We start from the raw sequence: 26,941 nt of genomic DNA, 5'->3' as shown, positions 1-26,941 counted from the left end.
AGTTTTCAAATTTTATTTAAACTACAAACATTTTAAGTACTTAAATGAGTGTCCCACTTTCCTGATTCTTTTAACCTACCTTTGCATGTAACAAACCTATGAACTTTAATTTTTCATCAGTAACTAATACAGGTCAAGGTTAGGAAGATACGGTAATCTTGATTTTTCTGCCATCCTTCCAATTTAAAATAAAAACTTGTGTTCCAATTTTCCATGTGTATGCAGAAACATAAGTCTTTGTTATATAATACCAAATAATTTCATAAAAAACAGCATATCAACAAGGTCAGAGGCTTCGGTTCAGCTTCCTTTAATAAGCACACAAGCTTGCACAAATTGCTTGGTATTTATAGCTTTTTCCAAGAAATCACAGGTGAATAAGTTATAGAATCAATGAGGCAGACTGTTTCCTAATATTTACAGTCCAAAATTTATAGCCCACAATTTGTCTCTCAGAGACAAAAAGGCCATAAAGTTTTTTTGATTTGTTCAATTTAGGATTTTTCTCTCCTGGGGAATATTCACTGAGCGAAACGCCAGCATAGCAATCTTCACCAACATCTTTTTGCCACTGGTGCCTCAGGGAGGGACTGGCTGAGAGATGGTCAGGAGATAAATATGGTGCTTCTGTGACCCAGCAATTCCTGATGGCTAATTCTTGACTCTGATGGTAGGCCAGATCTTGCACCAGTGAAAACAAGCTCCAGTATTGAGGAACAACAGCTACCTTGTGACCTGTGTCCCTTTTCAGGAGGGAACACTGCATACAGGTAAGTAGCTAATTATATGAAAATAAACTGCAGTAACTTGAGCTCTAGCTGAAATATTGCAATACTTGTTTTCATAAGTAACATGTAAAAGCTTGAGGGTAGGAACAGGTTGCTACTGAGAGAAAAAAATTACTTCTCTAATGGGACAAAAAAGTCCTGTTCATATACTCCTATAGTGACCAAGCAGAAGATCCAGAGAAGAACTGGAACCCTACTGGAGAAGTCAACAGATGGCCCCCATTGCCCAGTCTTCAGACCTAGATCCTGAAATTCAGGTCAGAGCTGACAGGCAGCATAAACCACAAGCCGCATCTCTAGAGAATAGATTTTTCTAGAATTTGTGAGACTCAAGCAAGATGGAACTCACTGTGGCAGAGACAAACAGCCACAATGCCTCGTACACAGGCAGGAAACAGTAATTTGGGGGGTTTGAGGACCTAGAATGATACTGATATCTTTCTCTAGTATAAAGCGTGGTTTGGCATTGATGCTTTTTCTTTACCTGCTGCATGAAACTCAGAATGGAAACAAAAGTAACACATCATCCACATTTAGGACATGGAATGGTCTAGAGGCTAATTCAAGTACGTCTTGAGAAGACAGTAAGTTTTATAACAAAATGAAAGGAACACTGTTGAATAATTTGGTGATAATCTGAGAGTAATGCTACTTTAGCTATACTCTTCTTAAAATGGAAGTGGTGTCATCTACCGGGAATTTTCTACCAGTATGTAGAAACATTTAAGAAATGGGTTACAAAACAACCTTGAAACTTTGGAAGCAATTGTGCATCATTTGGGGATAGAAGAGTTGAACATCAAATAGCATGGGAATTTCAAATTGTTGATGAAAGATAGACATCCCTAGTCACTGTGTAGAAGAAATCAGGAGGAACTGGCTAATACAGAACGACTTATGCTCAACTGTGAATTACAGCTATGTATCCCCCCATCCCCCTTCTCTCTCTCCTTCTCTCTCTCTCTCTCCAGATATACATACTTCTAATTTTAAAAGCTTTCCTCAAGCCTGACTCCTTTAAGCAAGGTCAGAGTGGTTGAGCCATCCAGCCAAAACAAAAGAGACCTGTTCTTAACCCAAGAGGGGCTGGGGAAAAGATGGTTTTCTCTGCAGCAAGATGGGTTATGTACTTAAACAGGTTCTAAAACTCAGAGAGGGAAGTCAGAGAAAACATCTTAAATCTTCGACATAAATATGACAAACCACCTTCAGAAGGAAAAATCCATACTGCAAGGAAACAAACAAACTTGACAAAAATGGAAACAAACAGGCTTTCCCAAAATTTTATAGCACAAACTGAAACAGCCAGAGGTTACTGTGTTGCAGATCATTTGAAACTGCATATATTGACAGATAACAGGCAGCTGATCTTTCTGGCCAGGTTCCAAATCCAAAGTTACTGGTCAATGACATTAAGGAGATGCCTGTTAACACAGATAAGCTTTCTGATAGATAAGGGACTATCTATCAGAAGGCACCTCATTGATTAGGTATGCAGACAGGACCATCTGAATATCTGGAAGGGAAGCATCTATCCCAGTAGGGTCAGTTAACTGTGTCTTGGCTCAATGGCCTCATATTTTTGAGTTTGTTCCCAGCCAGCAAGCCAGACAGAGAGGTAAGCAATGGAAGCTGTAAGAACTACTAAACAAAAGATGCTCCTGTCTGCCAGGAATGTGGTGCTAACAAATGATCTGGGGAAAGACAATATCACCACAAAGTGCAGACAGGCAATAGGAAAATAACCCAAAATATGCAGGGATACCGTAAAAAATGAAGAGGTTATTGACTCCTCAGCTAGAAAGATCCTCACTGAATAAACACATTCTTTTTGTGTCAGAGGGAAGATATATGACTGAAAGCCCTCAGTTTATTGTGACATTAAAATATACGAATTTTGTTAAAAGCAGAGAAGCAGAGAAGATGACTTGCTTTTCCTAGTTGTTGCACTCTGGGTAACATGGAGTCTTCTGGAAGGAAAGAAAAGGAACAGCCTTCTGGGAACAAGTTGATTTGCACAGCTCTGAGGAGCTGGTGAAACATAAGAGGGGTCAGACAGCATGTGTGGACATGATGAGAAACCTAAGAGAAGCAATGAAAAGCATCCAAACATTTTTCATGAAACTCTTGTCCATGTGAGTTTGCATAAATTGATTCTATAGATACCTGCAAGTTTTGATGTAGAAATAGTTTCAACAAAAAGAAAGAAAAAGGACAAAGAAACAAAAAGTATGTGCTGAGAAGGTGGCATGTGAAAGCTTCCCAAGGACTGGTAAGCCCTGGAGACTACTGGTGCTGGTGAACCTGCAAGCTCATAGAGTCTGAAAACACCAAGTGGCTGCCGAGAACCAGCACATGCCAGTGTTAGCAATGGGTTCCATAACTCGGCCCACATCCACGATGACTACTATATGCAGACGAAGGCTATGGGATTACATATGCATCTGATGAAATAAAGGACCCTCTGACAGACTTTCTGAACACCTACCATTGACCTGCCAGTATTACCCTCTATTTTCAGAGTATATAGTTGGAGTTGGCTTCCCAAACATTGCTACAACCAGGTAATTGTGACAGTGCAATTCAGATGTGAGACTGAATAAGTGAATGGGCTGTGAGAATAGTTATCTGCTATTAGTGAAAACAGCTTAAAGAATAAAAGCTATTTTAAGAAATATTGGTTGTGATCTGTATCTACCTCAAACTCCTTCCCCTATCAGGGCAAAAAGGAGTTTACAACATATTAGAGGTGACAGACAGAGGTATTTTCTAAAGAAAGCAGGGTGGCTGAGCAACTGCAAGTTGCTAGAACATGAGTAACACTGGAGGAAATGGTGATAAAGACAGTCTCTTCTTTTAATCTGTGCCTGCCAACAGATTTATGTTTTCTCTGCATAAAGAGAAAGTATGTTCTTTGGAATTTTTGTTCAGGTAAAACCTAGCTTTAGAGTTTGAAAGCCTTTGGTACCTTTTGACATGCTCACTTAAAGGAAAAAACGAGAGAATGCCTATTACAGTAGACTTTAAAGAGTTAACATCCTTTTGCAAATGATCCTTTGAAGATTGCAGTTTCAAAATATGGGGTGGTCTGCTTTTTGTTTGTTTCCTTTTGCGTGCGCTTTTCTTTGTTGCTGGTTGCTTGCTATAGTCCTTACAGCCTCACAGCAGTCAGTATCAGGCAGCTGGAGAGATTTAGGAAGGGGAAAAAAATGCGTTTCAGCGGACGCAGTCTGCTGCTGTTACTGCTGCTCATATCTTGAAAGCATGCTGAGGGCCTAATCCTGCTCTTGGTCGTAAACCTGTTTGTGAGGTAAAGTGGCTGTAAGCTGTAAGGTACCATGGCTGTAGAGATAAAAATACGAAGTCAATAATACTTTTACACACAGCAAAGGAAAACCTAACAGAAAAAGATTAAATGAGTGCGCACCAATTAGTGGTTTAAATTATTGATGCTTCTGGATGTGAGCCAGTTTTCTAAACCCAATGCCACACATTGCTCTATCTTTCCCTTAGAGATCTTACAGCTAAAGATGATAAAGGAGTACTTCAATGAAACAGAAACATCTTACCTAAGAAACAAACATTTCAGGGATTTTGCATAAAGTCCAGATCAAAACTCCCAGCAGGCTGGAAGGAAACCTACAGGTTCTGTTTTAAAGAACTAAAATCGATTTTTTATAGAAATTCCCAAATTTGTATCTTCAACTGTAAGAGCTCAAACCTCATGATGACACACTGGGCTTAACTACCATAGCCATAAGCTAAAGCGAGCAATCTCACTGGCACGAGTGGAATGGCACCAGTGTAAAACCTGGTGAAACAGAATGCTGCCACCCTCGTTTGGAAGGAAATATTGCATATGCAACCATACTGCCTAAGTTTAAATGATTATAACAGGCAGTGACACTCAAAGGCTTTTGAAACTCAGGACACTGAAGAAGACACTTCTGTTCTCATGTTTCAGTAAAGCAATAGGATTGGGAAAGAATATAATGCAATATTTACATTATATCAGTCACCTCCTATAGACAAAACTTGCAACTTTCTTCTTCCCTTTCAGGTTATCTAAGCATTATTTATATAATCTTCTTGAAAAACCAATGAAGTCAAGAGAAGACCATCAGAGAATTAACTCTGCACTATTAGGACACTACACTCATGGCAAACATGATCTAATGAAAAAATACATTATGCTCCAAACCAAAAAGTTTCTGGGCTCTATTCACATTATATATATGGACTTAATCCTGTAAGATATTTAAGCATATATTTAAGGGTTGCGGGACTGAAGTCAGGGCACTTAGCATTTGCAGGGAACAGACCAGTGTGCACTGCAACTCTCCCATATTTTCAAAATCTTTTATAAGGTACTTGCATAATATGGCTGTTAAAAACCACACTAAAGCCAATACGTTAATCATTGAATCTAGGTAGGTTCTCTGCGTGCTGACTTCAAATCTGTTTGGTCACCAACAAGTTCTTAACACCTGTGTATTTTAAAAAGAAAAGCTAATGCAAGAAATCCTGTTTGACAGGACTAGCCGTTGTCCAGTGGCAGCGGAGCTTCTTTGGAAAGTACTTAACCCACAGATTAATGAAAGGCAGATAGTTCTACTGCAGGTAACTCTTCTGTGATGAAACCTTCTTTCTTTAATAACTAGTTTAAAAAACAAATGAAACTTGAAGAAGAAAGCAGTTAAAAGTTCGCTTAGTAGGTGACAAAACATTGAGTCATGGACAAATAGTTTATGATAGAATAAGAATAGTTTATGAGTCATGGAAAAATAGATTTTTCAAAGCTGCAGTGCAAGTTTGTTTTATAGGAAACAAACAGGAATCTTTAATAACAGCATCCTCAAAAAAAACAGGACAAAAGACGTAAGTAAGAAGTTGTTTAAGTAAGAAGTTTAAACACTGAAAGAAATGGGTAATAAACAGAAAGTGTACAAAATGGGAATTGGTGTTGACAGGATTTCTCTAGGTAAAAAGTAAGACTTTAAATTGGGATGGCAATTATACATCAGTATTCAGGAGATTTAACTCAAGCACTATGACTTACATTTTCCTTCATGTGTGGCTGACAGCCCATGTGCTACTGTAGCAATTTATGTTTCAGCTTTCTTTTATCTAAGATATAGCCTGGTTATCAGTCTATACATTAATTTCCAAATCCTGCTTTATGTAAGTAAAAAGTGGTTCAAAAAGATGTTTGGAGTGTCTGTGACTTCTGCAAAGACAACGTGAGCCTCTTCAGTTTAAATAGTTAATCTGTCTCACAAGAAGTGTCTGGCAGGTGATGAAGAATGAGTTTTCAGGAAGAAACAATCAGGTTAAAAATCCATTTTTCATTTTTTTAACAAAATGAAAAGCAATCAAAAATCTTCCTTTGGGTTACACTCAAAATGTTATTAAAGCAAAATCAAAACATTTTATTGTTCTTAGGCTATTCAGCTCTCCCAAATATATTCACTTAGGTTAATTTTTAAATAAAAAAGTTCTTTAAAAAAAAAAAAAAAAGTACAAACATTTTACCCTGAAAAAATTTCAACTACAACACTTGCACATTTTCAAGATTCCTCTCACAGCCCTTCTTTGTTTCAGAATTTTGGAGCCTCCACACACTTCTTTTCTATATAATTTTGTGTTCACTGGAAAATTTCCATCATCTTTTTCTTTGAATGTTCCCACCATAAAGTTACACATGCAATGGGAAAGACAAAAGAAAATTCTGTACAAGGCAGAGATTTTCTTTTGCAAAAGATTTATACCTGCCTTTTTTTTTCCCAAGCCAGTCCTCTTCCCTTTCTCAACATGTTTTTGGTTTTTCTATGCCTTGTTCACCATTTCAGTTATTATTCTGGCATCATTGCCTTCATTTTCTCTCTTTTACCGGCATTATCCATACCAATTAATTACTGGTATCATGCTACATATAGTAATTCCAGGCAAGCCTCACCATATACAGTCTCCATCTATTCTGGTATAGTTCATCGCCGAAAAAAACCATAATAATAAGAGATGAAGTCATGTTGCAGCTGAGTACCATGGCTGGACTACAATTAACGCTGCTGATCTGTTCTCACTCCTGTTATTCAGGGTGCGGTCCCACCTCAGATGAGTGTCCCTTAGATCAGTATTTTCTCTCCGGTCGGTGGAGGGTTCTTAGGGAAACGTGGAAGGGGAAGAGTATGTTTTTGACTCTTCCCACATACTCTCCCCAAGCTCCAGCAATCTGCAGTCAGGTCATGCAGCCCTTAAAGGCAGTTCTAATGACACCAGTGTGATTATTTTATCTCTGTCCCTAAATGTTCTTGGTTCTCCTACAAAAATTTTCCTGTCACTACCATCTGCATGAAATCATTGCCATTTTGCTTTCTCACATACGATGTTCTGAAGTTTCACGAAACACAAAGACCAAGTTACGTATAGTATCTAGAGCATGTTTATTGCACATTGGTGTATAATTAACCTGAATAAAAAAATACCGCTCATATAAATAATTTAAAACCAGGGAGTATAGAGAAATGGTGCAAACCCCAAGATCATGCTCTCTCCTACGAAACTCTAGCACGTAACTAGCTCAAGAAATAGAAGTGTTTAAGAAACATTGTTACATATTTTTCTGCTTTTTTTAAAAAGAATCCATGCTCTTACTGCTATAGTTTATGTAAAAAAAGCTATTCCAGCTCACTGCATACATTTATTTTTTTTTAATCGCACAGTGAAAAGCATTCATTGCATGGTTGAAAAGGAGAAAATCTGCATCTATGGATGAAAGCAATCAATTCATTCCACTTGTAATGAGATTTCTCCTGTCACTTCAGTTTGATTGTTTACCTTTACAATTGCCTCCTATGCTGTTTGCAAAAAGAAGAAAAAGACATGGAAAAGACTCAAAAGCCAAGCAACTCAACATGACTATGTTTAATCTCATTGCTACCTGTTCTGAAGAATGTATTTGCATATTTATAATACTGTATTACTACAAGAATGACAACCTTTAGTGGTAGCATGTAAGCCAGCAAGACGGTGAGAGCTCACCCTGTTCTAAGAACTCACTGGACACTGGCTGTGCTCTTACGGTGGGCACAATTCTCAAGTGGTCACGGCTACGCTCAACATGTTGAACAATGCCTTCTCTATGATGTAAAAATAAAAAGCAGTTATTCAGCTAATAAATATTTCAAATTTTAGCTACAGTTTTGCACGCCAGATCAAAAGGAAGAAGTATCTAAAAGTCAGTGTCATCTTCTGTTCTGTGTCTAGTGCACTGTCCATGTTTCATGATGGTGCTTTGTCAGAACACTGTAGAATCTTTCTCTTGTTACGGAAAACCAAACTTGTGCTGAGCCAGTGGCATTAGCTTAAGCACAGAGAATTAAGTACTCACATTAGCCACACTGCTCTGGAAGAATCATAAGTTTTCCTTACATCCTTGTAAAGTCCAAGTCCAATTTTGGGCTAGGGGAAGGTTTGTAATGATCCCAAGAGTGAGATTAAGACACAAGCGAGGTCACCCAAATAACATTCTGCAAAACTGCTGCAGTTATACTCAACAATTTCTAACACAATTTTCTGTGACACATACATAAGCTCTTGGTATTTAGTGCAAAATTGGAGTTGTTGATAATAGTCATTTTAAGTTGCATTGCCTTTTCAAATTAATCTATCCTGTTCCCACACTGTAGGCACAGCGGATACTCAAAAATTTCAAGTCAGTCTTAACAAGTGTCCCCTGAGGCTCTGGAAAGGAACAGCCCAAATTCTTCAGTCTCTGAAATTTACCCACAGATTTATTTTTTAAAGATAAGGAAATTCTGAAAAGCAGATATACCTCCCTTCACAGAGTCCACTTCCCAGAACTGGAAACTGCCCCTCCATATGCCCAAAATTACAGAGTATGGCCAGAGTGGATCATTGTAGAGCCAAGCATTTGTCTGCTGTCATTTTGGCACTAGAAAACCCCAAATCAGTGGATCAGTTCTTTTCCAAAAGTAAGTACCTAAGGATTTAGGATATAAATGTATTTAGTATTTTCCAGCAGAAATTCCATTTCTGCTGCCCCAACGCAGCTCAGCATCCAGCTGCACTGGACTGGAGGGGAAAAGCACACAAGCCTGCAGTCTGCCTAGGAATTATTATGGTTCATGGCATAATATAGACAGCTTTAAGGAAATTCTAGTTTACGGAGAGAAATTACATAGATTTTTCTTGAAAATTCCTCCAGAAGGAAGACTCATCCACCAATATACACAAGCTGATTTCTTGTATGGTACAAAATAACTACAACAAGCCTCCAGACTTTGGTAATTTGTATTTAAATCAGTAAAAAAATACTGCGTAAATGAGACTAGTGGGCTTGTTTTATTGCAAGAAAACTGTTTTAACTAGAGCAAGTTGTATTTTCCTTAGTAATGTAGCAATTCATGCCATTATTTATGCTCACAGTCAATTAAGATTTCTTTAAGTTTTACCAGTATCTCAACCTAGAATATCCTCTCTGAAATGCTAATTGTAACTATTACCCTTCCCATGATCATTCTCAGCCTCTTTTGCTTGGAACTGGTAACAGTGATGTACACAGATCAGATAATTCCTGTCTCTCACTGTAATTGCATAGGGATTTTGTTTTCTTTTGATTTAGTAATGTTGAAATTGGATTAAGGTAACGGTCACTTATGAGGCCTTCTCTACAGAAGTTGCTTTCATCACTGCCATATTTAGCACTATTTTACTTTAGAACTTCATTTTTTACACGATTCTCATATAAATGAGTTTCCATGAAGTTCATACTTAACCTCAGAGTACGCTTAAGGACTAAATACTCTATGAAGAGAAAAAAAAAAAGAAAACCCCTGAATTTTGTTTTTGCTGACATACTGGCATGCTGGCACTGTTTGTTATAATCAGATGAAATTCAAATGATATGATGAGTGACTGATCTCAAAATCAGAGGACTTAGTTTATCTTATTTATGTGTATTTAAACATCTTTAGGTGGTAACAAGCCCTTCACACTCCCCTGTCTGGGCAATTGCTGCTCTTGGCAATAATAATCTGAGTGGGTGACTGAGAATAGAGCTGGCAGATGCCGCACTGATGCAAATTACTGCTACTTAGCAGCACATGCATTCATTCATCCGGGGAGTAATTTTTTATCATTCCAGAAGTAAGCCAAAAGTCATAAAATATTTTGTCAATACCTAGAAATAAAATTGGTAGTGTAGTCAACATTTATTATCACAAAATATAATGTTAAATAGATAATTGAAGTGTCAGTATGCCAAATGTCATCAAGAAATCTCTGAAAAAATGAAATATGTTCTGTGTGCCTAACTTGTCTGTTTTGTGGGGTTTTTTTCAGTATAGCAATTGGAGACCTCATAATGCAAGTATGACTGCTGATACGTATTACCAAGATCAAATAACACCATCCATAAAATCCTGATTAGTCTTTCGTTTATTCTGGCATATGATTTCTTTCATTATTTTAGCTACTGAGAGGAATGACAGAGGTAATAGAAAGGAAAGCAGAATAATGCACAACATTACTAAAGGCAATATACAGTTCAGAGAAATTAGCAGTCATTATTTCTGTGTTAACCATAATACTGCTGTTCTACAGACTGTAAAGTAAGACACCACAATGCAATCAGTACTTGTTCTTTGGATCAGATATATATGAAGATACCTTACCTTACAATTACCTTAGGTGAATTGACCAGGCAGTGATTCCAAACACAATTTTTTTCTTTTATCTATAGTGCATTTTTACACATATTTAAGCAAAATGTCCACTTTGTTATCTTTTTTAGAACTATGTCCTGAATAAATATTCAATCTTTTAAAAAAGTCCCATCTCTAAAGAAACACTAAACATAAGAGAAAACCTATTTATGTACACCAGTATTGCAGCAGTAAACTACACAAGTTATACTTTCTCAGGAGAAATGGACTTCTCTCAGGACAAATGAACTTTAAGCTGGATTCTCTTTTAGGTTAATTATTTAAATAACAGGGGTACTATAGTAACTGTGGTGGTCTACAATTATATGAGAAATAAGCTTTGCATAGCAAGAGAAAAATTGTATTTAAGCAATTGATGTAACTTGAAAAAAGCCAAACAAGGCTCGGAGTCAGAGTCTATCACGAGATTATTAATTGAGTCATTAATAAATAGACAGGCAATTTAAGTGTAACAGCTAAAGCACCAAGATATCGACACTAATTGCAACCAGAACACAGACACAGTACCTTAGCTTTATCCCTCATGGATCCTTTCCCCAGGATGGACATTTTTGCACCTGTTTCTTCTTGTAACCTCTTCAAGGAGTTTCCTCTTGGTCCAAGCAATTTCCCAACAAAATTGAACTAGAACGGAAATAAGAGAAGTATTTTAGACCAAGAGGTACTTTTTCAAAAAGTTAATAAAAATTTATAAACAAGCTGCTTAAAGGAGAACAGTTTACTTTCCTTTAAAAAAAATACTCCTACTTAGTTCTGAGCCTAATTCATTGGAATACAAGTCTGGAGAACCAAGGTATCCTCTCATCTAGCGTAACAAAGGTAGTAAAAGCATTCATGGTTTATTTGAACCCCAGGAGGCTCCTCTCTGGGACAAAAATGGCCAGTGGCTGCTTAGGTTTAGCTAACTGCTGAACAAGATCTTTGCTTATCAGATGGTATAGGTAAAACCCAGAGAATGCATACATCCTTTCCTGAGTTAGACGGCTTTATTGGCAAAGTAATATATTCTGCAAAGTTAGAGCTTCAGATGGATTTTTAGGAATTGATGTTTTACACACTGATTTTAAAATAAGTGCTGTTTTGTGTATTGGCTTCAAATACTTGTTTTGCCAGCAATGGAACAAATCAGAAACAATAGATCACTGTAGATACTCAAGGCTATTTTCTGGAAGATTTTAAAGAGTGCTGGGCTTTGTCTGACATGATGCTAATATTCTTAAACACTGCACAGTTCATGCGACACATACAACATTGTTTTTTCTGTATGAAGAGGAGAGATGTCTACATGAAAATCAGAGGATGGAACATTAAATAGATGAGGTGTTAATGTTATGTTGACACAAACTAGCAAAAAGGGGGGACTCTATCAAGTAACAGTGATTTGTTTATTCAGTAATCAATAGTCTCTTCAATTTATTATTTTTTATGCTTTCCAAAACCTTTTTAAGACTTTATGGCGTGCTGTCTTTAGAAGTTGACTGGGAACCATCAGCACTTGCTTAGGATGTTGCTAAATTATGTTAAAGTCTGAACAGACAGTACTCTGGCCTGGCTTTCAACAAAGAATAAGCTTAGCCAAGGAAAAAGGTGTGTAATTGTATCAGCACTTCCTTGTTTTTATTTCAGAGATAAAGAATATGATGATAAGAAATAGCAATCAAGAATATCCTGTTGTCAAAAATACACCTGAATGTCTAAAAAGATGTGATAATATACCTTGTTTTGCATTACCTTTTATTTTAAAAATGGAAAAAATGGGGAAATACTCGTTTCCGCTTTAGCCAGCAAGAATATAATACCACAAATGCATCAGCCATGTTAATAACAATGAAACTCAGAATCAAGCCAGATACCCCAGCACCCAAGGTGGCTTTCAGTCCAGTATCTTAATTATAAATCACTTGTAACTTCCTTCAAATATTGATTAAACCATCAAAGAACATAATATGTAATCACAGGAAAAATAAATATGTAAGGTGAAATCTACTGCCACCTAAACCAACATAACTGATTTCAGCAAGATAACATGTACAGGGGGAAGTAGTAAGTGGTAATGTTGCAGAAAAACCCAGCAAGCTTTGAAGGTCCAAAACAAGATTTTTCAAGCTTGTGTGCTTGCATCTTTTTTCAACTCTATCTGTTGATTTAATAAAAGTTATCAACCCTTCAATAAATCCTACTGCATTTTGGGGTAGGATTTACAGATGATGCCCTACCATGGCATCAGCCGTACTATGTCTTGAAACTCTAGCTATGCTCCTTCCAGGGACAACTTAGCTTAGAAGAAGTTGTTGGCTTCAAATTGATTATTAAATTTCATACGAAAATAAACCAAACAGTGAGGAAAGAATGGCAAGGACCGTATTTTGACTTTAATACTAGACTTTGGACTTAATCTATTGACAGAAATAAGATTTCAAAAACTATACATCTTGCATATGTGAAGGTTTATTAGAGATGGCAAAGCAGACAGCAGAGCTTTCGTTCTTCTGCAGGGACCACCTTACCTGCAGAAGGGCTGTTCACAAGTTGCAACACCAAATCTTTTGTGCCACTTATACATCAGCAATCAGAGAAGAACCATCTACTGCTGCATCCTTTCAGTGTCTCTTAATACTAAGAAAAGCTGCCCCTCAAAAGCTGGAAGAGCTATACCGCTACATGAGTTTGGAGGAGAGTACGAGAAGGCCAGCCAAAGCTTGACTCCATTTGTTTTCTGAATGGAATAAAACCAGTAAAATACATTCTATGAAGATTTATGCTGACCATTTGTATTTAAGCACTTCATAAACTGTCTAATAATTACCTTGACATATTGCTGCAAAGCGGTATGGCCAGCCTAAGCTATGTACTAAGTGGATTTTAATCACTTCACAGGAAATAAGTGGCTGGGGATTTTAATTCTATTGATTATGTAGCAGACAGACATTCACATTTCATCCACGTTCTAAAAAACACATATCAGGAAGCAAGCAGTTACTTACAACTGAATAACTGAATTGCTCTTAATTTGGTTTTGTCTAAAGTTGCAGAAAAAACAGTGCACTATATCAGACATTCAACCGTTGTGCTTGGTCTTCCCAGCATCACTCTAGGGCCACTGGCTATCATCAGCACCAGTCTATAATCACAAAACTCCCGAAAGTCTGAAAATACTGGTAGAGTAACTTTGACTCAATAACTTACAAAAAATTAAATCCTTCATGTTCACATGTGGGTAAAACCAGCACACAAGAGAAAGTTTCAGTGAACAACACAAATTGTAAGAAATTTGAAACACAACTTTATTCCTCTTATTTATTTTATTAAGATATGCTGGACAAAAACTTGAGCAGAACCAATTTTAATACTGGAAAGCTTAACCTCCAGTTACAGTCACACACACACAGCCAAAGTATATAGCGAGAGTAAAGGAAAATGTGGAAACTCAGGCAGTTTGACTGCATATAACGACCCTTGCTCACAAGCACACATTCCTGGTACAGCCACTGTAACTGCAGATCTTATTTTGCAAGCTTAGTTCCGATGCAGTTCCACCATGTGTACAAATTTTCTCCAAAGAATAGTAGCTCTAAGTCTCTGGGATAATATCTGGTTATATTAGGAGAAGACAGCTGAGAAACGATGACATACAGAGTATTAACAGAGAGCTTTCATTGCTGGGGAGAAAACAGACTTCCACTTGAAAAATATGGTTATTGTTGTGTTACTAGATGTTTTTATAGGTGGCTTAACTTTTCAATCATATTTATGAGCGTGAGCTAGGCTTTTTGTGTGCTTGTAGAAACCCTTCCTGGTTTATGGCAAAGATTTTGCACATTATTTTCTTAGCTCAATACATCTTTTGAGTATCCACAGCCAGTAACCCCAATGTCTTCCCCAACCAATATGCACACGGTTTCACCAGGTTTACCTGCATCTTGATTGCTTTCACACTCTACCCTGCATAAGCAATCAGACTGTAAGGTGCCCAAAGCTAACACTCTGGCGACTCAGTCTCCATCAAAGTTTTTGTTCACAAAACTTTTTTATTTTACTCATGGAAATAGCCAAAAATGATATTGCACACATGGACACACAAAAATTATACTCCTTCCCCAAACTATGCTGCTCCCATTCCTCTGCAAAGCTTTGTGCTTACACACTTACAGAGAATACGTACTGACAGTGTAAGGCATTCTGCTCGAGTCTATATGCTAGGACTGAATATTTAAAACCAAAGATAAGGTAGCTAAGAAGTATAAAGAAAATGAAAAAGTCTTAAGAACTAATTACATGAAATTTCTTTACCAAAAAACTGCCTATGTTAGTGAAAAGCTTAGGGTTGCACTCCATGCATGAATATATATATAATCACAGACTTGGTCTTCTCCAAACCCCCTTGCAGTAAAACATGCCGCACATCAACACATCTCACTTGCTTCAGACTAAGACACTGAGAAGAGAATCCCTAAAACTAACCAGGTGTTGTCAAGCTGGATCACAGCACACACAGTGTCTCCCAGTGTCAGCATTTATTACGCTAATATACCATACATGGTTTCTATGAAATGCCAGAGATTAATTATAACCTGTGCTGTAAACAAAATGTGCACAATAACTAGTTCTTAAAATATATCCTGCAGCTTACATACAATGTTGTGATAGTCTTAAGCGTACTGCAATACCTCAAGAATATCACCATGTGTATTTTTTTCTCATTGCCATGCTTGAACTTACCTTAATATGGACATGTCAAGTGTTGTTCTCAGAAGTCTAAATATCAGCAGAATTATCACAGAATTGAAATTAAACACACACACACATATTTATAAGCTGATATTTACATAACAACTGATTTATATAACGTTGCAGACTCAGGGAAATTTTCTTCAGTATAGAAATATTAAAGCAAATTGCCCAGGAGATGAGCGCAATGGGAGTTTGAACTTTGAAGCGGGCATCCAAGGCAAATAGACACAGCTCCACTATTTTATCTGTGTTGTATAAAAGATGGGTAAAAGAAAGATAGTGAACTTGTGCTGTAAAGAATCTGTAGCTAATACTAGAATATTTAAATGTCCTTGGCTCCTGGCATCAGAGCCTTCTCACTGCGGAGGAGCCCATCCCGACAGCCGCAAACAGGGCTAACAGAGCTAGGCAGATAGGTGGTGTTGACTTTCATCACTACCTCAGTTTTTAATGCTGAGAATTGTAATCAAACATTGAATACTTACCTTGGTTGTATACACGGGACCCACTTTATTCTCAGTATGTATGTGATAAACTGGCCTTTGAAAAGCTGACAGACATACAATGCTCAGTTCTCTTGTGAGGCTCATCACACCAGCGGGCTGGCATTGCTGCTCTGCTTACGCGTGCCGAGGTACACTGTGAACTTCTCAAGCACTGGGCCACAGGCTGCAAGGTCCGGCAGGGTGACGGGGGGTGTCTGGCAGGGGGGTTCCCCGAAGCTGGCAGCAGCCTCGGGCTGAGAACAGCCACAGGCACTGGGGACACCGTCCTGCCTGCCCGGCCACATGGCACCATCAAAGTACATTGGAAGTTACTCCACCATATAGCAGCACTACATGCTCCCCATAAAATCTATCCGATCGAAAACCACACTTGTCTTCCACCCCACCTCCCTTCTGCACATGGGGGCAAGAATGCTGGTAACCATTTAAGCAAAGAATCATATAATTTGCTGTCATGTTGCAACATAAAGCTCTAACTTGCAGTTCTTTCAAGATTAAATCCCCCCATTTAGTATTAGTAAGGATTTTGACTACCTCAGGACAGCATACCATAGGTATAACAAATCTAACATACAGCTTAGAGCATTAACATTCAAGCCTCAAACTAAATATAATGATTGATAGAAAATGCATGTTTACATTTAGCAGAATATTTGTTTACAGGTTTGATGTAGCCCAAATACATCCCTACTAGAACTGTAAGATTTCATATTTTATAAACACCATTTTAATTGGGTTTTATAACCAGAAACAAGGAATGTGCTTGCCATTCAGAAAAAGTGTTTGTGTCAGTGACTGTTTCTGTTTTATATACAGGTCAGTGTTCAGAACAGTAACAAAACGTAGATAAACAAAGAATGGGACAGACAAGGGTTTCCAGCTGTAAGATAAAGCAGCACAAAGCCCTAAACTGGGAGAATAAATTAATTTCGTCTAGAAACAGCAAAATAGAAACAGCACTGGCTTGGGCAACATGGAATATTATATTATGTTATTTCTCAGTGTGTTCCAGTCACCATTGCTATTCAGTCCTGTGCTAAAGAAAAGGGGAGGAGACAAAGATATTTTTCACTCCTGAATAAAACCTTACTGATTCAGACCTGCTTATAAATTAGTTTTCTTCCGGTCATATTCTAGGATAGAACTATCTTCTGATAGTTCATTTATTTTAGAATAGTGTTTATTTTAAGAGGATCTCACCTTTTGATACACACAGGGGACTTCCTTTCACATTAACATAGCATTGGAAGATCATGAAGACAAATTTTATTTTAGTTAACACTTTGCAAGCATGACAATGCCCATAATAATATGCTTTAACTTTTGGTCAGCCCTGAAGTGGTCAGGTGGTTGGACTAGATGATCATTGTAGGTCCTTTCCTACTGAACTAATCTCATCTCATCTCATCTCATCTCATCTCATCTCATCTCATCTCATCTCATCTCATCTCATCTCATCTCATCTATTGCATTCCATTCCCTTCCACTCCATAGCTCAACAGATTCTGCAGTTTGCCTCCCTCTGTATGTAGCTGCTTACCCCAATACCTCTTCAATATCTAGTACTTTTTGGCTTTTCCAAAATTAACTTAGTGTTCCATATAAGGATGCAATATTATTTTTTATTACGGCAATGTGATGTTTGCTGTCTCTGGAGAAGAGCTTCCGAGAAACCTGTTTGGTAGGGTGGAACTTTGCAGGGCTCTACTTTAGCAAGGCATGTCAGGAGACAGCAAACAGCAGAAGCAGAAAATGAACGTACTCTTTCAGAGGCGCTCTGGAGATCTACTCCAAAGGACATGTGCTAATGCTTTTTTCAAGTATTGCACCACTGAAACTTCACTGTAGCAGTCCCAGAACCAAAGGAGAAGGCTGCCCTTTCCTACAGAGCTCACTGGGTCTCATCTCTTCATTATGCTTTGAACAATAACCTGATGACCAGCCGTGGGGAGAAAAATGGAATCAAAATTAAATGCTCAAAGGGAAAATACAGCTTATTGAAAACTCCGGGCCAAATTAATTTCTGGTTTACATCAATAGAATTACCTCAAGAATAAATTGAATCCAAGTAACAAAGTTAGAATCATTAAAGCTACTGCGACTAGAAGATTTACCTACGAAATAAACATTTTTTATTACACATTTTTTTGTCTTGAAAAATGCTGGGAGTTCATATTTACGGTGCATTTGAGGAAGACGCTGCAATATTTGTCTGGCTATTTACTAGCTCATAGCAAGCGTCTAAATCTACAGTAAAACTATATTTTTGGCATAACTCCTTGAAACAGATGGTCAGCAACTCCAGACAAACATCTTCCAGATATAAGTCCACATTGAGATAGCAAAAATAGCCCCTCACTTTTCATTTTTAGCAGTTTTCTGTCAGAATTTGGTAACAAGTTGTGGCATTTAAATAAAGCAATTTAAATGAGCCTTAAAATTAAAATAAATTCTCTGATAAAAAAAAAAAAATTGGTGTCTGATGTATCTTTATTCAGTTAAACTTCCTTAACTCAGGAAAATTTGAATAGCTGTTTCTCTAATATGTGTATTAGCAGTGTGATTTATTATAATCTGCTAATCTATCAGACACAAACATTTTATTTTGTGTGATTCTGTTTTTAACTCCGATGTGAGGTAATTGAGGAAAAGCCAAGGAACCAATTAAAGTTGCGGATTTATATTAAATCTGCAATGCATAAGTTTAAGGGGTTTATTATTTTAATTGCAGAGATAACCCAGAGAGACTCATTGTACCAGGCACTGCACAGACATGCAGGAAGACTCGATCTTGACCCGGAAGAGTTGTCAAGTATTTTCAAAAAATCAAACAGGCCTTGTTGAATGTATGTGGCTACTACTGCTTATCTGGATGGTCAGGGAGTGACTGCAGAAACTACTGCCATTAAAATCACTGGGCTCGATTATGAAAGTGAGTATTACTCAAGGTAAGTGCAGCAGGACCAGGTTCTGATGACAGGAGGACCACGCCAGAGCCTGCTTTTCCAACTCAGAAATGGGATAGAGGATCCTAACGTCACATTTTATCTGTGGCTTTTGACTTTCTTATAATTATTCTGTAACTTGGTATAAACTGCTTTTTCCTAAGCTTATCCCTATTTCGCCAGCCCAGCTGGGGTGGTGTGGGAGGCTGAGGGCAGACAGGAATGGCTCTCAGGCTTTTTTGCCCATGTTGGGGGGGTTAGAGCTCTTAGCAAGCTAGTCACCAGTCAGAGGTCCCAACCCGTGCCTACAAAGAGTCAGGAAGTTCTTCAAGGGCTGTCTGCTCCTTAAGGGAAAGCTGTTCAAGAAGAGCAGTATTTTTAAAAACTGCAGAGTATGCTGAGCTAATGACGATTTTGCCCCTGTATGTAAGTCATATTCTATTGAATCAAGGGCAAGGGGCCTCCTTAGGACAAAAAGCCACCTGTCTTTTAACATTCATCCTAGCCAAGCCTGAAGTAGTCAACCTTTACTATTTAGAAATAAATAAAATACAAAGTAAGTTATAAGGAGTTCTTGGAATTGTGTATCTAAGACTGGCTCATGTGAAGGACATTATCTAAACTGATATTTCTACAAATGCTAACAATTAAATAAGTTTATATTGAGCATATGCACAGGTATGGAAATAGGTACTAAGACTACAACACTTAAAAGCACAATCAACATTTGGCTAATTGGGCTTATTACTCCCACAGATACACAATTTACTGGTCACAGTAATAAACACCATCTGCTCTTTGCTAACTGGCAGCAACCTACCAACTTTTTTCTAACTTGAAGAGTTTGGAACGTAAAAGGAAGATCTAAAGGAGTTGTAATACAGTGGGATTTCCAAGCACATCATCTTACTCTTACTGAGCTGAATATGATTTCATATTAGGTCCAAGATTTCTCTTTGCCAGATGCTATATTTGCAGAATTACGTTCTAAGTCAACAAGAACCAGGATAAGTTAGGGTTGAATACACAACCATAAAACTAATGTATCTTTCCCACGTATGTTAGTGATACTGAACTAGTAAAAATGTAGCATAAAACTCAAATTTCTTTTCAGTCAAGGAAATTATAACAACAGTTAATTTGGACTCAGTATGTTAATGAACTCATTTAACATACATGCATATAGTATCTAATTTTGTAGACAGCATTGTATTAAATCACAAACGCTTTATGTTAATCTATTTAAAAACTCTGTTAGTCAACTTGATTTTGCCTTTCGTTATTAAAGTAATTATACTTACAGCAGCATTTATGTATCAATTTACATACACTGAGCACTACACAAACATAAATTTTATTCTCAAGTTATGTTCATAATCAAAGCAAAGCATTACTTTAAATTGATTGACATATGCAAACTCACATAGCTCTATGGAAATTAAACTAACCTGCGAAAGCACTCAAAAACATTTTACAAAATTCTGATTCTTCCTCCTCCCCCCTACATTTTCTATACTTTTTTGTTGTTGTTCTTTATTACTAAGGACAAATGCAAGAAAATAAAATCTTTCTTCCTTGTAGCTCTTTACCTTCTACTTTTTCTACGCTTAGAGAAGAAAACCAAGTATCCTTCAAGATTTTTTTTAATGACGACTTGGCTGATCTGAAGTGGTAATGCAATAAAATATTTTAAGAGGAGCAAAGCATTCCAAAACAACACTGACAAGGTGAAAACAGTTAAGCAATACTGTGTTAATTCAAAGACTCGAACTGGTGCTGAATTCTGTTCCCAAGGTATTCAGGGACATCTGTCTGATTCATACTTAAATTTCAACCATGTTACCATGTTTCAAGTGAAAATTGTACAAATTCAAGACAAACAGATATTGTCCTCTACTTGTCTGTTCAATCAAATGTGGCAGGACAGAATACAAACTCAGACAACGCAGAGTAAATACTCTTAGCTATATTGCCACTGTTCATGAGCTTATTCTAAAAAGCCACATACTGCAGCTCTCTGTTCCAAGAGCAGACTGCACACTAACCGAATAGACTCTTTTTCATAGTTTTTTTCCTCACAGTGATGAGCTTATGGAAGGAAAATAACCAGCATTAACTCAATATCTGGCACAGATGGCTTTCTGTTGGTTTACATAGTAAACATCCTGGACACAGAAAGACCCTCTCCATTCTCCGAACTGATACTGCCCCAGCTTCCTCTATAGAATGCAAACCAGAGGGTCTGCAGAACCTCCTCCTCCACAGTACACAGGGCTAATTGCAATAGTAGTAACCAATGCAGCAGATCCCTGAATTTACATTTCATTTAACACTGCTGATTGTAAAAACAAGCTTAACATATATAGAGTAATCACTCTGTAATTTGATATAAATGTAACAGATTTGCTAACTGTGAAGAATCAATCACTGTGCTAAATATGCATACAAGGAATGTGATTCTTTTTTCCCATTATCAGTATTTGTCAATGTTTATAATTTGCCAAGTTGACAGCCCATAGTACACTGTAATTGCAATTTGGAATACCTACTCAGTCTCATAAAAAAAATAGAAATTATAGAGTTTTATAATATTTGAGCATCAAAAGTATCTAAAGACCTGAGACTGATTTGTAATGCTTTGCTGATGGCATTCCCTTGCAAGCAACATAACTATGCTTCAGACTTAGTTAATGTAAGACAGAAAAAAGTACTTTCAGGGCAATACCTTGAAAGAAGAATAAGACATACTGTACGTGACAAATGAGCTGGCAATTGTGAGCTGGAGGGCCTGAGTGGCTTTGAATAACACAGTCTGTAATATCTATCAGTCTTGCCATTACCATACAACAACTCCAGAGTGAACAAAACTGTGGCTGGGATGCTCCCACCTGATAAAATATTAAATGATCTGCTAATTTATTTCACTTGCACCTTTTTTCTTATCCCCACACCCCAGGCTAAGATCTGATTCTCACTTAAAAGAATATTATAGGAGTAATATTGAATTCTCCTCTAACACAAGATTAAGACATGTCTCGGGTATATTTAATAACTATCTAGTTTTAACGTAATATTTATTCCATTGTAATTACCCTGCTTCAGCACATCTACAATCTTCAAGAAGGATGCATGTGTTTGCAAAATATGTATTAAAGATAGCCACCAATGCAAAAAAAAGGCAGTGAATATTTTCCATTCACCTTGTCAAGCCAGTATGTCCCCAGCTCCAGCTGTTCAAGGGAGCTGGAAGTGCTCTCCTGGAAGGGTTAAAGTGACAGAGTTAGCCATACCCAAGTAATTAACTTGGTATCTAGGAAGATGGTTCAGCCTTTGAAAATCACTTTCACGTTGGCATCTGACCCAGTTGGATGGCTGGTGTCTATGTTTGCCGAATTTCAAGCACATCAGTCCCATTCAATGCTCTCATCTGCCTTCAGCCTCAGTCACTCAGCACGGGCTGCTGTAAATCTCCAGCTTAGCTGCCTCATTCATTTCATTAACTGCATGAACTTTGGTATCCCGCATGTTTACGAAATTCCTAAATTCCAGGTCTGGAGCTAGGTGTTCAATGTCTAGATTCTGCAATGGACAGAAGAGCAACTTCTAGTCCTCTTGGGAGCCTGCACCTTACAGTACTCTTCATGTTCCTCCAGGAAATCACTGCATTCAAGTTCTTTCATGGAGTTATGAATGATGAAATGTTTTGATTTCCAACTCTCAAGCATTTATACCCTGAGCAATCCCTTATATTTGTCTGTCTTCAAATGCTGTAGCCACTGAAATGAACTAAAAACCCCACAACAAATATGTGACAAAAAATACGTGAAACAATAAGCAAAATTAACTTTTAATAGACACTGGGGGAAACTGTAAGTGTAACTTTATGTGAAACATTATATTCTGTGGAAATCTCAAAAGTCCTTTGAAGTTTTTAACTTAATAAAGACCATATACATCTTAAATCATTTAGATTATAGCAAAGCAGATAAAACAAACTGATACATTCCTACAAGTAAAAACTAAGGATCTGTTCCACATGTAAGTTTCTGGGAATATTTTCCCACTGCAAGTTCATTTGAAAAACAATCCTATTCCCCTTAAAATTGAATACATATGTAAATAATATTGCACCAAAATAAGAACAGACCAGTGCCTTTCAACCTGCAACAACAATGAAATCAGTAGACAACTACTGATTCGTGTAATCTTCTCTATTTAAAACGCTATACAGTGATGTTGACAACCTAGCAAATGTGCTCTCACATTTTAGCAACATCCACAAAATCACAATTAAAGCGGTATATATTTTCATCATTAGATTCAAATGAAAAACTGCCTTATGAAAAGATTATTTTATTTAAAAGCCAGTGCATGACTTTAAGTTCCATTTAAAGCATCTAAATTCATAGATATTTGCCTCAGATGATAATTTTCATTCTTATGGCATGCACCATCCTGTGTTTTGTTTATAATTACAACAGCAAATGGATATTTCCGAATGTATTTCAAAAGTATAATTTCCAGACTAAGGTTTGTAAAATGCTCGTAGATGTAGAGCATGGACATTACATGTTGTTTGGTTATTCTCAGGCTTGTCCATCCCACACTCAGAATAACAGAAAGCAGCTGTCTTGTTAATCTTTAGCAAATACAAAACAAATGGAACTCCAAGAATGATAACCAACATGGATGCCCAAATCTTACAGGGGCTTTCAGCTGGTGAAATCCAGTGTCACAGCAGTCAAGCCTGGTAAGCCTAGAACTTTACTGTTCTCTAAGAAATACCACAGAATATTTATCACATGAAAGTTTCCGATTTAGTATATCCACACAGAAAAAGTACTATGAGAAGAAAAATGAAATGACAGGAAAAATTACTGTGAAAAATAACAGAAATAAATTAGGAAAAGGATTGTTCCATGAAAATCCTATTTCCAAATTACGGAAGTATGGAGGGGAAAAAAAAAAAAAAAGAACTGAAATATCTTATCTTGGATGTCTGTCTGCAGACTACAGTAGGAAAAAGGACAAGTTGTGCAGAGAAACTGCACAACAGCCAACAGCCAACAAACAGCCAACTTCATTCTTTGATGTTCTCAAGACAGCCCAAGTGGAACGCCTGAAGTGACAACATGCCATGTCCCAGCTACCATGACATGGACAGAGACCTGTACTGGTGTCTCTGAAGAGAACATGCATCCTGTGGACCTCATAAGAAGTCTGTGCAGATTCCAAAGACATGCTAGCGGCAGCAATTTGCAGTCCTTACATAGAACAAAAACAAAGGAACGCTGGAGAGAACTTCTGGAGGCCAAATGTAGGTCGTTTGGGAGCCAAAAGCTGGGACCTGCACAGCAGCACTCTTTGCAACGTCCTCGTTACACCATGTGCAGACTCAGAGAGAAGGGGATGCACTAAAGCCAAGCTGCAATGACGTGCTGAAATAACAGTGTTAGGAGGAAGAGCTGAGATTCACCTGGAACTGAGGACACATTTAGGATAGGGAGAGTCTGTACAAAAGGAAAAGATGTAATTTGAAGTATAAAGGATCCAGCTGTGGATATGCCTAAAAATCAAAGAGACTACCTGTGCAGGAATAATATTTAACTCACTTAAATATTAGAATCAAGAAAAAGATCTTTTAAAAATCTGAAGTTATATGCAAATAAGGAAAACAAAAATGACCATAAGCTACCAGCCTAAAATAATTAAAAAAAAAAAAAAAAAATCCACACAAAACAGGTAAAAGTTTGAGGAACAACTTGGAGAAAATATAAAAAATGAAAATAAAATATTTTTCAAAGATTTGGAAGCCAGACAGAAAGCTGGTAGGGCTAACAGCTGTTCAGGCTATAAAAGGAGTATTCAAGAAAGATGAGGTCAGAACACAAAAATAAAACGCTTTTTCTCCATTTGGGTTCATAATAGAGGAAACTGTGACAGGTGGCTGGGAGGAAGGTAGTGCAAGAAAAATTTTCTAAGAATTTCCAATTAAATTACTAAAAATCAGAATAAACGATAAAATTAGTGAACAGGAAAATAAACATATTAAGAGAGGTGAAGAGCTGACATGGCTATTTTAAAAGGAAATAATTTCTCAGCAATCTATTGGTGTTCTCCAAAACACAAACAAACATGGAAAAGAAAGTAAGCTGATACCATATACCTGATTTCCAAAAGACATTCATTTCACAAGGTCCTTTATCAAAGGCTCGTGATGAAACCAGGCTGACATGGCATTACAAGGAAGGCCACCTCATGGATTAAAAAAGAAATGTTTAAACGATAGGAAAAATTTGGAGGAAATGGTCAGTATTCACACTGGGAGGAAGTCATTAGTTGAGTCCTACAGGGATCCAGTGGGAGATCGAAGCTGGAAAAAGTGAACAGTGAGAAGACAAACTTTACTGATGATGCTAAGGTAAGTCAGGGCTCTGAAGGCAGGACTGGCTATAAAGAACTAAATGTTATGATACTTGGTGATAAAATGACAGATGAAATTCAATGTAAATAAATGTAAACACATCAAAAAACATCCCCCCTTTATAAATAAAATGATATGCTGATTCTAACTCCTCAGAAATTATATCAGGAAAAATAACAGATAGCTCAGTGCACAGTAGTAGTGAAAAAAGCAAATTCTATGTGCTATGTTATGAATTATTAGGGAAGGAGTAAAGAAAAAAGCAGAGAATAGCATTATGCTACTTTATAAATCAATAATACCACACCACCTTGAAGACTATTTACAGTTATGGCCTCTCAATTTCAGAAAGGCCATACTAGGACTGGGCAATTTGGGCAAAAAACCTGTGTTTCTGTACAAACTGTGACTAACTAGGAATCACTGAGTGAGTCCTGAGCTATGATTCTTCATTTTGGAAAACACAGCTGAGAACTACAGCAGATCTCCAAAATCATGAGGAGGGTGAGGAGGGTCAATTGGACATGATCTCCAGAGACTCCTCCAGGACAGAAACTGGGGGACAGAGAAGATCCTAGCAAGCAGCAGTCTCAAATCCAGCAAAAGAAAACTGTCTGCACATGATCCCTCCAAATTTGAGTTTTAGAAGCGACTGATAGATTCATCAGAAGAAACTACCCTGAGCTCAAGACATCCTTGTTGGAAGTTGGGATAATATTTTGGAGACTTATCTCTGCACAGTTTGACTGTACTCACATTCATTTCGGGGTGTCCAGTGTTGGTCACTGCTGGAAGAGCTAAATCACAGCAGAGTAATGTTCTTGTTATAAGGCATTGAAGTCATGGCATGCAGTAACTGGATTATAATGCAATTTGCAACATTTTGCAAGAGTTTGCGATAGTCAGAGATAATCTGTGTGTCATAGTGAAGCAAGTATTGCCCTCTTTTTACTTAAATCACATTCTATTTTCATCAGGTGTATGGTCACCAAAATGTTACCATGCAAAAATCATCAGAAACAAAAAAAGCAAACCTATTTTGTTCATGTTGTATTCTACTGCAAAAGTAATTACGTTTTTATGCAACATTTTACTTTGAGATGTGATACAATATTCTGCTTTCATACTTCAGGCATATACATGGAACTTTTCTATTTTAGTCCAAACATAATTGTCTTAAACAGATATGATAAAAAAATACGTATTTGCAGCATGCTTTGATCCAAATATTAATCTCTAAAGATTTAATTTTTGATACAATTTTTGACAGTCCTCTGGAGTTGTATCTACGGGATTTTGTTCAGACACAAAGACAGCAATTTACAACAGTGATGGCTATTAAATAAAATATATTTGTCATTTAAATAAATTATAAGCACTGAAAAAACCAGCGGCATGTTTCCTTCCGCTATTCAGTGGGAGCTGTCAACATGTATTTTTTATTTCATGCAGATAGAATATGATGAATAAATTAATTCCTTACGTTTCTTCAGACAACAACATATATAACTAGGCTGAAGACCTAATCCTACTTCCCTATTTGTTCAGGAATGATCGTATTTTCATGAACAATAAATTGATATAATGTAACTAATATGGATGTAGCACTGTCACAGAATTACCGCTCAACACTCAGATTCTTATACATCTCTCACACTCGTATTATCTGCTTCAGATGGAAAAAACAAGGAGAGTGCAGAATGGGGTTCTTCCTGTTTTTTCTTATTGATTTACTAAAAATACAATGATTAATTGGTCTGATGTATACTTTATAAGAATTAATCTAATAAAAAGTTATTAT

General features: G+C 37.2%; 1 protein-coding gene across 1 annotated transcript in view; it reads right to left on the bottom strand.

Moving 5' to 3' along the window:
• KHDRBS2 (KH RNA binding domain containing, signal transduction associated 2) overlaps positions 1-26,941 on the bottom strand; it is a gene marked incomplete at both ends in the record, with an annotated part of 376,341 nt that overhangs the window by 224,633 nt on the left and 124,767 nt on the right. Inside the window, one exon of the mRNA XM_082305658.1 lies at positions 11,042-11,158. Within this exon, the coding sequence (XP_082161784.1) occupies positions 11,042-11,158 (117 nt within the window). The remainder of the gene's footprint in view (positions 1-11,041; positions 11,159-26,941) is intronic.

This window comes from Platalea leucorodia (genome assembly GCF_965183815.1).
Source record: "Platalea leucorodia genome assembly, chromosome: 3".
Taxonomy (NCBI): Eukaryota; Metazoa; Chordata; class Aves; order Pelecaniformes; family Threskiornithidae; genus Platalea; species Platalea leucorodia.
The sequence above is the reverse complement of the archived record's forward strand: the minus strand, read 5'-3'. Positions and strand labels throughout refer to the sequence as shown.